The sequence below is a fragment of the Carassius carassius genome, chromosome 45 (assembly GCF_963082965.1).
Source record: "Carassius carassius chromosome 45, fCarCar2.1, whole genome shotgun sequence".
Lineage (NCBI taxonomy): Eukaryota > Metazoa > Chordata > Actinopteri > Cypriniformes > Cyprinidae > Carassius > Carassius carassius.
Window position 1 is genome coordinate 4,843,072 of NC_081799.1, and position 14,756 is coordinate 4,857,827.

The 14,756-nt window shown below is 40.5% G+C and overlaps 2 protein-coding genes across 2 annotated transcripts; one reads left to right on the forward strand and one right to left on the reverse strand.

Moving 5' to 3' along the window:
- Positions 1-1,278: 1,278 nt before the first annotated feature.
- rassf6 (Ras association domain family member 6) lies at positions 1,279-12,756 on the forward strand. The gene is made up of 11 exons (XM_059539232.1): positions 1,279-1,551; positions 2,346-2,423; positions 2,876-2,954; positions 3,157-3,308; positions 5,952-6,043; positions 6,204-6,397; positions 11,397-11,498; positions 11,604-11,655; positions 11,958-12,076; positions 12,159-12,256; positions 12,396-12,756. The coding sequence occupies exons 2-11, from the start codon at positions 2,365-2,367 to the stop codon at positions 12,451-12,453; spliced, it is 1,005 nt and encodes a 334-aa protein (XP_059395215.1). The 5' UTR covers positions 1,279-1,551; positions 2,346-2,364; the 3' UTR covers positions 12,454-12,756.
- Positions 12,129-14,091, reverse strand: si:busm1-57f23.1 (uncharacterized protein LOC368621 homolog). Its single transcript, XM_059539233.1, has 4 exons — positions 13,842-14,091; positions 13,317-13,468; positions 13,130-13,231; positions 12,129-13,011 (listed from the first exon to the last, which is right to left on the reverse strand). Exons 1-4 carry the CDS (start codon positions 13,933-13,935, stop codon positions 12,925-12,927), a joined length of 435 nt encoding a protein of 144 aa, XP_059395216.1. The 5' UTR covers positions 13,936-14,091; the 3' UTR covers positions 12,129-12,924.
- Between the last annotated feature and the right edge of the window lie 665 nt (positions 14,092-14,756).

Below are 14,756 nucleotides of genomic sequence, written 5' to 3' on the forward strand. Positions count from 1 at the left end.
TGTGACTATATAAATGTTTGTAAAAATATATTTGTATTGGTTATATGCATCATTGCTTAATATTATTATATCATTTTGTTCTTTCGTTCTTCCTTTCAAAGAAAAAAAGACTCACTGACCCCAAACTTGTGAATAGCGCTGTACTGTTGAGGTTCATGAAATGAAGTTTATTGTAAGGGCAGAGTTAGGGAGGCTGAAGACAGCTGAGATTCCTCAGATGTTCTGTTTGTAACCCTAACAGTGTCACCCAGAGTTCTGGCAGACATTGAGATATTACAGCCAATAAGCATTCTGCAATACAATATGAGTGAAGCATTCAGTGCTGCAGAACTACATCAGCCTCTGACAGCAAGCATACGATCAGAAATCCAAATCTATAAAGGCCTGTCCATCTCTCTATCAGGCTGTAAGTCACTGAATAAATAAAACACAAACACTCCAACTCAGTGTCTTCATTTGCATGGGTCTTCCTGAAACTTAAGTTACACTGCCATCTGTTGTTCAGCTAGAGAAGAGTGTGGACACCATTAGGCAGGCATTTCAGTAATGCCACCTTCCTGTTTAGCAAGCCCTGAGCTTTCAAAAGGCAGCGTGGACTAACATGGGTTGCACAACTGATTTGAGTTTGTACATTTCAGCAGCTGCATGCGTGAAGCAAATGAAGTAGATTCAATGAGTGTAATGCATCAGCTTTCTAATCCATTTACATGCATTCCTTAAGCAAAGACCTGCTGGGTATGTGAAAAAGAGAGATTTCAAAACGTGTATCGCAAACTTCTGTGCAATATGTTGAAAGAGTGTAGAGCAGTGACTGGGTCTTTAACAGGCCGCACAAAGGTTAAGGGTCAAAGTGCACTTGTGTTTTGTTATTCTTTCCGAATATTGCAGCATTTGGGAGAGTTTCTTTGTATTATATTTAATGTATTATATATGATTTAACACAATTTAGCTGCAAACACACACACTTGTGGTCACACTGCAAGTGGACAAATCAATACTTAAAGTCAAGATTTCATATAAAATCTAAAGAAAAGCTTTTATGGAAGTTAGTCTAAAATGCAAGATGTCATTGGGTTGTTTTATGCAAGATAAGTAAAAAAAAACAAACACATGCTATGCACCTATTGCCATATTTAAGTAGTTTTATTCTACATTTAAATACGTATTTAATACTCTCTGAATACCTGCATATATTATATATAAAAACACTGTTATCCAGATACTGCGTCACTCCTATTGCAAAACGTCCTTCCTCTTCCTATTCTGCCGACACATTCAAACTGAGCGATTCATACCTATGGGTGTGTTCATACATTCACTGCATTGCTAGGCATTCCCACAATGCACTTAGAAGAGGTGAGTGGATCGAGTTACAGCACAACATTGCCATAATCACCAGAAAAAGAAAAAAAAACACCTGACAAGCTCCTCATTCGGTCCCGGGCTCCTCTTATCTGACCCCACACTGCTGTAGCCACACCTCGGGAACAGATGACCCCTGTGACCCCTTCCTGCTAAAGTCCACCGACACTGGATCTAAGCAGACAGCAGGTGAGTGAAGAGCGTTTATGTGCTGCTAAAGTATTACGTTCAAGAGTTTGTTGGTGTTAAGTATGCTTGCATGTGCACGCTTCTATCAGTTCCCCTCATGCAAATGTGACTTATCTATACTATGTGAGTTTTGAAATTGCCAGGTGCATGTATTATAAAATGACTATAAGAAGACATTAACATATCACCTTCTAATGAATATAAGCAACCGACTTCAGATAAGTTCTGGACTTGACTGAAGTGAATTGTTTTAAATTTCAGTGGGATCTGATTGGAGAGTTGTTTGTTTGACTGCATTAGCCCATTAACCCAGCATAGCTCTGCTGACAGTCTTAGTTGCATACAGATGCACATCTTATGTGAGTCGAAATCCTTTCAAAGCTGTGTTTGCAAGCAAAGCAGGATTTGTTTCTGTGGTTTTTTGAGGCGTGCACTGACTTGAATAACCAGCACTCCCTCTAATGAACAAATTCACTCAATGTTTCAGGTAAAGAGTGAGGGAGTAAAGCGAAAGTACAGCTCAAACAAACCTAAACACAAACCTTTTTTCAGTGGCCCCAGGCTTTATAATTTAAAGGGAAGAGCACAGCATTTTGTAAGGGTTTGTTTCCTTAATAACATATTAGCATGGACCATTTCCTCTGCCTTTGCTCAAATACCAGAGATATTGACGCAGAAAAAAAAAAAAAAACATGTTTGGACACAGTTGGAACTCCTGAGAGATACAGCAGTCTTGACTTGGACTTCTTCGGTGGTTTTAAAGTTGTTGAATTAAAAATCGGTTTTCTTTGTAGATTGGGTTGGTTTGTTGAAATGAATGCTGGCCAGACAACTTCTGTTGTTCAAACTGGTGCTGGAAAATCTTGCTCCAGGTCAGTATTAATATATACATTTTAATGTGTTATATTTATATATAATTAATGAAATTATTACAAATTATATTTCTTGCAGTCAAAGGGATATATGTGACATATCACATGGCAGACTATTATAAATACTACGTAAAGTATGGATAACAAAACATAAAATAAAATAAAAAACTGATTTTCACAGTCAATTTTAAACCTGGAAAGGAATCTTAAAGTTAAACAGAGTTCTGAAAATATAGTTTTGAAAATAATATTAATAATAATAATAAAATGAATCAGTAATCATATAGATTTAAATCAACGTGCTTAACTGTTAAATTGCAATGAAAAAAATACATAGCATGATGATAATAATAACGAAAATATTATATATTTAATGTTCTGATTTGGGAACTGTCTGTGTTTTCCTACTGAATTATTTAATCATTTATTTTGTATTATTATTATTTTTTTAGGGCTGAATTGTTCTCTTTATTGAACACCTACAACTGCTTTCTGAAAGACCAGGCACACCTGCAGCTCACTGTTCAGGAGGTAACACAGCATCTGTATCTGTATGGGTGTTTGTGCATTCGTTACTGTTAAATTAACACAAGTCTGAGTGTTTGACAGCAGTGTGTGCAGCAGTTTGCGACTCTATGTGTGGACTTTGAGCCCATGGATATAATTTGATAAAAATAGCATGTTGCTGCCCTCTGCTGTCAAACGCTGACTGCTGTCATGTCTGCTCTAACAGAAAGCAGGGAAGGTGACGTTTGAAGGCAATGTTGTCATTTCCTGGGGAGTAAAGAAACCCATTCAGTTACAAATACAAGATGAGAAACAAGGTTTTCCAAATGAGTCTAAAGTCAAGTCACCAGATCCCATCAGTCCACATGGAAACAAAAGGTTAGTATTCTTTCTTTCTTCTTTTCTTCTTTTTTTTTTTGACTGTCGATTTTACTGCTGTTGCATGTATATTGCAGTAAATGGAAAAGTTGTTTCGGCCTATATAGAGAGAACTATTATGCGATAAATAAAACAAGCTCTATGCTATGGAAGTCATTCTCAGTTGTTCATTGTTCCTCAGTTTGTAAAAACAAAAGACACAAAATGTGTTACAGTAATGCACTTGGCATACAATGGATATCTATGAGGAAATACATATACAGGGGCTTAAAGAACTCACAAACCAACTCACCCTGTGTTAATGTACTTCCTATTAAAATAAAGTTGAAGTGGGACACATTGACTCCAGTTTCTTTTTTTTTCTTTTTTTTGTAGTCTTCGTTTTAATTTCCCTTTAATTTACATTAGAAATGTATTATTTTCCAGTCAGAAGTATAGGTGGATGCATTCTAGAAAGCATTTGATCAAGTGCTGATGATGAGTCATTAATATTTGTAGTTTATCTTCCAGGAAGAAAATGACAATAAGCTTTAAAATATCTGCGTAAATTTGCACTGAATGCTTCGAATCTCCTATCTTCATTTTCATTCAATGCAAATCTTTGTGCAGAGTCTGTCACAGACATCTCCGCTGAAATCCTAAAACATTTCATTTGATAACATCTAATGTGGCTGAATGTACATCTACACCATCTACATCGCACAGAAGTCTGTTCAGACGACTTAATGTTGCTGAATATAGCCACTGAGAGAGTAGTTCTGGAAGATCCATATTTTGGTTTTCAGATTTTGACTGGAGCGAGCAGATTTTTTAGTTATAGGCTTATATAACCCCCCCCCCCCACACACACCCCACACACACACATCTCTTCAAAGAAAGAAGGCGTACCTTTCATTCTCGTTGTAGTATTGTTGTTGCTGCCTCCGTCATGTCGTATAGACGCTGTGTGTTTCACTGTGAAAGCCAAACTAGGCTATTTAGTTTGGCCTTCTAAAAGAGGATGGTATCAGCTTCGTCATTCCTGGAGCTGATCCATGCTGGTCGCTGAGGAAATACATCAACTTTGCCCTCTGGATCGCCGAATCGGCTTTCTCTGTGGACGGAGCGGAGTCCTGTCCGGGGTCGTCACATGTGGTTGCTGCAAGAATTTGCTGAACGAATTTGCTGGCCTCATCGTTCTCACTCAAGGCTCACTGGAACTACTTTGTTTGGCTTTCCAAAAGAAGACACGACTAGAAATCATGTTTACTGTATATCACATTTATAATGGGTTTTATGTTTATGTCTCGTCGCTCCGACCAGACAGGGCATCACAATATGTCAAGGGTATTCACCCAATCACAACTCACTGGATAGCTGGCCAATCAGAGCGCATCTCGCTTTTCAGAACGATGAGCCTTGTAAAAATCTACACGTTTTAGAAGCGGGGCATAGAGGAGAAACAATAATGTACAGTATGTGGAAAATACGTTTTTTTTTTTTTGACCTTAAATCGCATAAACACATTTCATTACACCATATACACAAAATTATGTTCTATTTAGCAACATCGTATGACCCCTTTAAACAGGTACAGAACATTCACATGCAATCACTTTCGCAATAATGCATTCAAAAAAATGTAAACTTAAAGTGCTCCTTCATCTGTATCTGATTTTGAACAAGCAGAAAACTAATAAAATAACTGATGAAAATGTATTTTCATCACAAACAAAATTTGCACAGAAGAGAGCTGCAATTATACCTTTAAATGCTGACAGCCATGTTATTAGTTTGGCATGTGGTAGGAATAGCCTAAGCCACTTTGAAATTCTCCTGTTATTTTATTTTTAGTATAGGATACGTTATGAACATTACATTTCAAACATACTGCTTTAGCCACGGAGCGAAGGTAGTGCTGGAGCGATTATTAAATGCTCTGAGCGCAGAGGGGAAATTGTGTTAAACATTAATATCCTAATTATTTGTGCCATAAAAGAAAAATCTGTTATTTTGAATCACACAATGTATTGTTGGCTACTGCTACAAATATACCTGTGCTACTTATGACTGGTTTTATTCTTAGAAAAACATCTTAACTTCTTAGACAGTGGCCTTTTAAGGCAAAAATGATTTTGCCCCTTCTTGATAATAAATCCTGTCTACAGTGAAAGTGGTGATTACACAATCTAATCACTAAGGACACATTTTAATGGAAAACAGCTTCATTCTTTCGGCACTGGATCATTTAACTATTTTTATGAGAAATCTGGATCTCTCACTCCCAAAAATACAAGTACCAAGAAGAACAAAAAAGAGGATTTTATCCTCTTTTAGGATCAATAAGAATTACATGATGATAACAAACTCTTAACAAAGTTATTGCTTTCTATGAGTTGTCTGCTTTTAGACAATAATTGATTAAATAATCATTTGATGTGAAGTGAATGAATGAGAGTCCATAGGGCTGCAGCATCATCTGTATGTGAAAAACAGAACTGACTTAACACTGATTAGCTGATAACGTTTGGACATTTAAGGCTGAATAAAAAATGTGAATCAAAATTATAACAGGAAGTCAGTGAACACAAAAACTAACATTCTATCTTAGTTAAAATGACCAATATTTGTTCAAGTTTCTGTCTGTTTTTGATTTGATAAAAGGGGAATGACAAGATGGGGAGAATTTGATGATCTTCATCATATTGAAGAACTGGAAGAAGCTGGATCCACAAAACCTGAAAATCCTCCTAAAGGTACTGTGGAATTAGTACTATGGCAACATGTGTCATCAGATCTTAGAAAATACATTTAAAAGCAGTATTACTTGATTACTTGAAATGATGTAGTCTGATTACCGCATTTAAGAAATGAACTTACACTTTTAATTAACACTTTTCTACATCTCTCTTTAAGACTACATTGAATATGAGAGCAAAATGTTGAGACCTTCCCAACCTGTGCCGATCAGTGAAGAAAGCTCATATGTGATCCGTACAATGAGTGATGCCTCGCTGGTGAAAATGAGGGTGAAGAGTAAGAAGATGGTAGAACGTCAGAGGAACAGAAACCATCGCTTCTCCATCAACGGACACTTCTACAACTACAAGGTCTGCAGTTCAACCACCATGACCCACATGTCAAGCTTAAAGCCAGATGTGAATGAACAATAATAGTGTTATTATTATGAGGCTGGGACAGAAAAAGGGAAATACAAGTAGGAAGTATAACCTCTGAAAAACAATAAATAAACGAATCTGTAAACAGACAACTTTATTTATGAATTTGTACTTTAAAGTACTGAAATCATAATTGTGTTCTGCCATCCCTGCTGTATATAAATATATATATATATATATATATATACATATATAGAAACCATCAATGGTTTTTCACACTTCAAAAACAATTACAAACATTACAAACCATAAACTATTAACCATTAAAAAGGACATATTCCATTAGGAGTTATTGCTGTTTTAACAAGCCACCAATAAAAAGTGAGACCCAAAGGGACCATTGCAGTTTCCATTTAAAATTAATAAAATTCCCATTATAACCAGTTAAACCATTACAATATCTTTGATGGTCTCAGTTTTTATTTATTTATTTTTTCCATCAGGGATATCGACATGATTCACCATGAATGTCTTAGTTCCCTTTCAGTTGGTCACGTTTTATGTTACGTCAGAAAAAGACTGACGAATGGGGATCTCCCCCGAGAGCCCAATCACCTTCGAGTGCTAACAAAACGAGCCAATGGTACACAGGGTACCTTGGTCTGTGGAATTTGCATCGCGAGCTCTGCCCCACTGTGCGGGTATATAAGGAGCAGCGGGAGCAACTCGCACTCAAGCTTTCGCTTCAGAGCCGAGCACATCACTTGCTGCTTTCGCTTCAGAGCCGAGCACATCACTTGCTGCTTTCACCAGATTGTTTACAAGTGAGTCAGCTGGTGTTGGTGTGACGGTGCAATTCAGCGGTTCGTCTGGGTTTCCTGCAGTCAGCTCCCGCGTTCCCTTGAGTGCTTTCCCCCGTGTGTTTCTGGGTGCGATCGATATATCGCTCCTCGTGACGGCCACGATCGCTGTGTCACGTGTCTGGGCTTTCAGCGCGCTGAGACTGCATTCTTGGATGACTCATGTTCTCATTGCAGGGACATGAACATCTCAGAGTTAAGATCAAGACTCAAAATTACCTTCAAAGGTATAGAGTCCCCTCTGCCATGCCCCGTTCTAGCTCCTCTTCTCATAAGAGGGCTACTTTGGCTGGTGGCCAGGCTGCCCCGACGAGCCAGCCTCCTCAGGCCACACCCCCCTCACAAACGCTGCACCCGAGCTGACAGCCATGCATTCCCAGGCAGCTGAGAGCATCGTTCTTGAGTGGAATCCTCCACCCTGTCTCGAGTGCTCGAGACTGAATGATTGGTTCCTGGGGGCACCCCCCTCCAGCACCTCCCACTGGTTCCTTTCTTTCCGGAAGTGCACCAGGAAGTGCACCAGGTAAAACAAGGCACCTTTAACTGCCCGAAACCATTCTGGTGCCCCCCTCCACCTTCACTGCCCTCGGATGAGCGTTCTGTTGCGATGCAACTGTGTCCTCAGAGCACCTCCGCATGGCGTGGTGGTCCCAAGCTTCCCTCCAAGGCCTGTAAGTTCTCATCCACGCTTGTGGCCAAGTCTTACAGAGGTGCGGGGCAGGCTGCTTCTGCCCTGCATGCCATGGCCACCCTACAAGTCTACCAGGCCATGATGTTCAAAGAGCTGCACAGGGGCAGTGCTGACCCAGGGGTTTTGCAGGAGGCGTGCACCGCTACCAACCTCGCTCTCTGGGTGACGGAGGTTACTGTGAGCTCCTTGGGTCAGGTGATGTCCACTTTGGTGGTCCAGGAGCGCCATTTATGGCTGAACCCAACCGCATGTCGCAACTCGCTCGCCATCTCCTCTTGTGGAGTCAGAAGCATCTGAGGTCGCTCCGTGCCATTCACATCCCGGGAAGGCTCAATCGTGCAGCCAACGAGCTCTCACGGCAGCAGTCTTACTCCTCAGGCACTCAGACTCCTACCCCGGTCGGTTCAGCTGATTTGGGAACGCTTCTGAGACGCTCAGGTAGACCTGTTTGCCTCTCCAGAAAATTTCCTCTGCCAGTTGTTTTACTCCCTGACCGAGGGCACCCTTGGCACGGACGCTCTGGTGCACAGCTGGCCGCTGGGTGTGCGCAAGTATGCATTTCCCCCAGTGAGCCTTCTTGCACAGACGTTGTGCAAGATCAGGGAGGACGAGGAGCAGGTCCTCATGGTTGCGCCTTTTTGGCCCAGCCGGACCTGGTTCCCCAAACTTCCTAGAAGGAAAGACCTTCTATCTCAGAGTTCTGGATGGGTCATGGAAGGTTTAGGTACCTTGCCACCTCATGTGGTAGCTACCATCACTTCAGCTAGAGCCGTGTTCACCAGACACGCCTATGCATTGAAGTGGAACCTCTTCGTCACTTGGTGTTCTGCACGTCGTGAGGACACCTGGAGATGCCCGATCGGGTCAGTGCTTTCCTTTCTTCAGGAAGGGTTGGAACGAAGGCTGTCTCCTTCCACCCTAAAGGTCTATGTGGCCGCCATCTTGGCTCACCATGACCCTGTTGATGGTAAGTCTCTTGGGAAGCATGATCTGATCATCAGGTTCCTCAGAGGGGCCAGGAGGCTCAATCTGCCTCCCCCTTAGCAAGTTCCCTCTTGGGACTCGCAGTGGTTCTATCGGCACTGCAGAAGGCTCCCTTCGAACCCTTGCTCTCGGTAGAGCTAAAGTTACTATCATTGAAAACTGCGCTCCTGACGGCTTTGGCTTCGGTGAAAAGGGGGCGGGGACCTGCAGGCATTTTCAGTTGACGAAGCATGCCTGGAATTCGGGCCGCCTACTTGCACGTTATCTTGAGACCCTGGGCTGGGTACGTGCCCAAAGTTCCCACCACTCCTTTTAGAGATCAGGTGGTGAACTTGCAAGCTCTGCCCCTGTAAGAGGCAGACCCAGCCCTGGCGCTGCTCTGTCCAGTGCGTGCACTCCACACTTACGTGGACAAAACTCAGTGCCTTAGGGTCTCAGACCAGCTCTTTGATTGTTACAGAGGCCAGCAGAAGGGAAAGGCTGTTTCCAAGCAGAGGTTATCCCACTGGATAGTGGATGGTATTGTCCTGGCTCATCAGGCTCAAGACTTGCCATGCCCCCTAGTGGTGAGAGCTCACTCAACTAGGAGTGTAGCCTCCTCCTGGGTGCTGGCGCATGGCGCCTCGCTAACAGACATCTGTAGAGCTGCGGGCTGGGCAACACCTAACACAATTGCAAGATTTTATAATCTCTGTGTAGAGCCTGTGTCCTCCTGGGTACTCGCCCCTTCGGGCCAGTAAGGACCTGCTCGGTGTCAATCCGCTTGGACTGGATGCGTGCGTTATTCCCCTCAGGTGAGTTCCTCAGTCCAGAACCCTGGGTTCCTCCAGCACTGCTGATGTCCAGCACTTGCGTGCATGCTCTATCGGTCAGCCCTGTGTGGGACTAGGTGCCTCCAGGTGTTGTGATTCCCCTTTTTTGGGCAATCCCACGTGTGTATTCCACAGTAAGTCTCTTCGTAGCATGTGTCTTTCCCTTGGCAAGCACCTTGCCAGCTCTGTCATTGAAACTTCCACCCTGTGGGCTGGTACCTCATAGTTCAAGGTCAAGGTATCTTTATTTCATACCCACAGGGAAATTTGTTTTGCAGATAAAAGAAGAATTCGGTCATCCAAAATAAAACATAAAAAAAACATAAAACAGGCTACACCATGACACATACACATCCTCTATCCAAATTAACTATCAAATACTAAAACATCTATCTTACTAATATTATTTAAAATTTCAATTGCCACTGGAACAAAAATATTTCTGTACCGTCTAGTCTTCCATCTCGAGGCCACAAACCGACGACCAGAGGGAAGTAACTGAAAGTCATTCCTTAAGGGATGAGACGATCATTCAAGACAACACTTGCTTTCCGGTACAGCTGATTATAAATATAAATATTTCCCAAATTCCGTTGATTTACTCCAATTGTCCTACTCGCCCAATTAACAATTTGTTTTAAGGAGTTTTTATTCTTCACTGACAGGCTTCCATACCACACCACAATGGAAAACGACATAATAGATTCAAATAAAAGCACAGTAAAACAAAGTCAGCATGTGTCTGTCAATGTTAAATTTACCAAGTTTCCTAAGGCAACTCAAACGTTGATGACCCTGAGTTCATGTGTATCACCACCTCTCGGTTGGTACCTGCCTTTGTAAGTCCTACTACGAGCAGGCGGCCTGCTAGCATACGTCCAGCTGGAATATGCTACCCAGTGTATTCTGTGCCAGCTATAGGCCATCACTCGTGCTGGCCTCATGACAAGGTGCTATCACTCACACGATTACTGGAAGACAGCCTTGTGGCGTTTTGTAAGGGACCCAATTCGTCAGACTCTTTCTGATGTAACGTAGAACATGACCGACTGAAAGGGAACATCTAAGTTACGTATGTAACCCTCGTTCCCTGAAGGCGGGAATGAAGACGTCACGTCCCTTTGCCACATCGCTGTTCCTCTTAATGGCCGGGTCACTGGGCTCATCTCCTCAGCGAAGACTTGAGTGCGAGTTGCTCGCGCTGCTCCTTATATGCCCGCATAGCGAATGCAAATTCAGCAGACCAAGGTACTCTGTGTACTATTGGCTCGTTTTGTTACCACTCGAAGGTGATTGGGCTCTCGGGCGAGATCCCCATTCGTCAGTCTCTTTCTGACGTAACGTCTCCGTTCCCTCCTTCAGGGAACGAGAGGTTACATACGTAACCTAGACGTTCCCTTCTGAGGGACCGAGATACTGCATCCTCTAGCTCTTTAAAGTTCACCCATAAATCAGCATTAATTCACCCCTCATGTTCAAACTTACTTTCTTGGATTACAAAAGGAGAATTTCTGAACACTTGGCTGGTCATTTTTTCCATGCAATGAATACAGTTATGTGAATGGGGACTGAAGTTATTATATTAGTTTTATGAGTTTTAAGAGTCTATATATATAGTTTACTGAGTCATTTTGTTTTTGTAGACATCTGTTTTCACGCCATCATTTGGCGCCACCACAAATGTGCAGATTAGCAGCAAGATGACAACACAAGAGGTCATTACACAGCTTCTTCAAAAATTTAAAGTAGGTGTTATTACTTACAATTCCTTAATGATTTTATTTGTCACTGATTATTTCCACCCTCAATTTTCGATAGAAAAAATTCACTCTTGACTTTTTTTAATGCAGATAGAAAACCCCCCAAATGAATTTGCCCTGTACTGCATTCATCAAAGTGGAGGTATGTTGCAGTCTTATGTATTTTGACCCTCAGTTAATTACAAAACATATGTGGATAAAATAGCTTAAAGCTTAAATTCAGTTCTGATTGTAATAATAGTTTCATTTTCAAGCATAAGACCTTTTTTGTCTGTGTGTGTGTGTGTGTGTGTGTGTGTGTGTGTGTGTGTGTGTGTGTGTGTGTGTGTACATTATTCAATCACTTAGTAACTTTTGTTCCAAGATTCTCCATCCTAGAGCCAAAACTTTGCTGAAGTTTAATTCCAGAGTCCCATTTCTGATTATTATGTCCATTGCTCATAGAAAAGCGAAGGCTGAGCAGTTCAGACCTGCCACTGTGGGAACGTCTTCTACAGGGACCATCAAACAGCATCATGAAAATATTCCTCATGGATGCAGATGAACATGAAATTAGCCCTGATGTAAGTCTAGCTCTTCAGACATTAATGTGTTTCCCACTCAGATAAAACTACATTTGTGTCACATTTCCACTGATTTTAATAGGTAGCTCAGTACCTCAATTTAGAGATGCCCATTTTGAAGGTAATTCTGCAGAAACTGGAGGAGCAAGAGAACAAAGAAGTACAAAGAATAATCGCAAAGTAAGTCTAGAGTACTTTATGAAAAACAAATCATGTTTTTGGCAATTAATGCATTTGTTTTATCATATTAACCTAGATGAACAATTGTGTTAGTTGACAGGCTTTCATGTATTTTTTTAACTATTTTTTTCATATATAGATATCAAAAGGAACGGAGTGTCTTGTTGCAGTGCCTGAAAAAAAAAGATGCAGTTTAAAACAGAGGCCGCTGTATAAATGAAGTCTTCTTGGCAACAGGAAACTGTTTCCATTGTTTGTGACATCAACCACAGAGAATAGATGTGTAGAAATGGAAAATTAAATGGGAAGTGAGCCTTCAGGACTACAAGCCAGGAATCATGAGTGTGAGATGTTCAAAAGTGCATATGTGACTTTTCGTGAATCGCTTTACTGTTAAGTTGGTGGTTATAATGTCTATAATGTAAAATAGTTTTCACGTACATGTAATTCCAATATTTATCACGTGAGAAACCAACTAAAATACTGTTATTTGATTTGCAGTTTATTTGTGAATTAACTGTTGCTCTATTCACTATACTTTAGGGTCTCTTAACTAGTTTTCCATTTTAAATAAGCTATATCATCAGGAAAAAGAAAATGTCAAGATAAAGAATGTGTGATCGGCTATCCAAAAGTACAGCACTGTAGAGACTTGAGTCTATGTGAAATTAAGCAGATCTTTTGCAGGAAATCTTCTGCACATCATGGTCATCATTCATTGGGTCGAGGGTCACCTCAAACTTACATGTCAGTTGCTAAAAAAGAAAAAAATAAGTCAAACTCTGAAGAGTAATGGAAGTATGCTTGTGTAGATTTTTCTAATCTCGGCTACAATCAAGTGTTAAAAAAAAAAAGAAGAAGAAAGAAATCTACCTTTTTTGCCATGCCACAAGCCTGAATATCTGTATCTTCTGATTTGCGGCATTTTGTCTTTCCAATTGTGGCTTCTATTTTGTAGTTTATCTTATTCGTCACCTGGACAAAAAGGTTCCATGTCGTTTAATATGGATTAATACACATTTACACATATCAGAACTATGTGTAAGCATGAAACCTGTACCTGAGTGCTGGCCGATGTGACATTGATTAGTCTGAAGTATTTCTTTCCTTTGGACTTCGTGTTGAACACCTCTACAGCTTCTTTAGCAGCCTCTTGAACATCTTCTCTCTTGGGATTAGCGAGAGTCCAGCCGCCGAGCAGCTCCACATTTCCTGTCAGACACGGACCGAGAATATCAATGACGGTACTGGGTCTCGAAGAAACATTTGAAGAGTTTGCGCTCATTCAAGACGTGGACTGAATGCTCTACATCTGCTCTACATGACTTTGTTGCTCCACCAACAAATAAGAATTACAAATGTTTTAAAGATGTTCCCATGAATACTTTTCTCTCTCTCTCTCTCTCTCTTTTTTATTTAATTTTTTTGAAGGTACTATGTTGCACCACAGTATTCTGTGAATCAGCATGTGCTTTGATTAGTAGTTCATATTATAATGCACACATATATAGACTACACACAGAGAGAGAAAACCATTCCAAACATTTGGCATTTTGTAAACATTACAATATAACAAAGAGCTTACTTGCTACAATTACTGCTTCCTCCAAAGGCTGGTCAGCACTGCTGAAGTGAAACACTGAGAGAAAAGACACGAAGAGCAGAAAGCAGATGTCCATGGCTGTCGGGTGTGTGCTCTCTGAGAGAATGAAACAGTGAATGAGGAGACGGCTTTAGAAATCTGCCATGTAGTCAAGAAATGCCTCACGCCCTTCCCGCCAGCGACGCCCACTCACGTAATGATGAATCCACACAGACGGTGAGTCGAGGGAAAATTGTGCGTGAAGGGTGTCCTAGGACAGAAAACGAGGAAATAAACGGTAATCTTATTACACTGTAAGCTGCCGACCGGCTGTCAGCACATAGACTGCCCTCAGTGTGTGATTTAACTTCCTGTCACTTACAGGTGAAGATTACAAAGAGTTTAACTACTCTTGAAAACAAACGTCACTTATTTATTGCTAGGCTACTGTATATCTGATCAACATTTCACTTCTTTTATTTTGGACAAAATTATCTGATATGACATCGCTTTTATTATTATTATTATTATTATTATTATTAATTTGTAATAATACATTTTACCTGGTACGCAGCACTCGTGAGAACGGGTTATACATAAACAGTATGTATGCTACTGTATATTATTTTGCATAAGTATAATACATTTTTTGATTGATTTTCAGTTGTTTATTGTACATACATTTTAATAATTTAATAATTGTCCTAATGAATTTCAGAAATTAAATATCACCATTATTATATTTTCTTTTGTCTAACACACTCAATATACAAAATATTTGTTGGACATTATGGGTGATACTTATTTATTTATTTATTGGGACATTATAGGTGGACAAACACTTTTTTTAAAAAGAATAGTTAAAGTTATGTTGATGTTAGAAAGAAGGGAAAAAAAACATACATTTCAAAGCATATT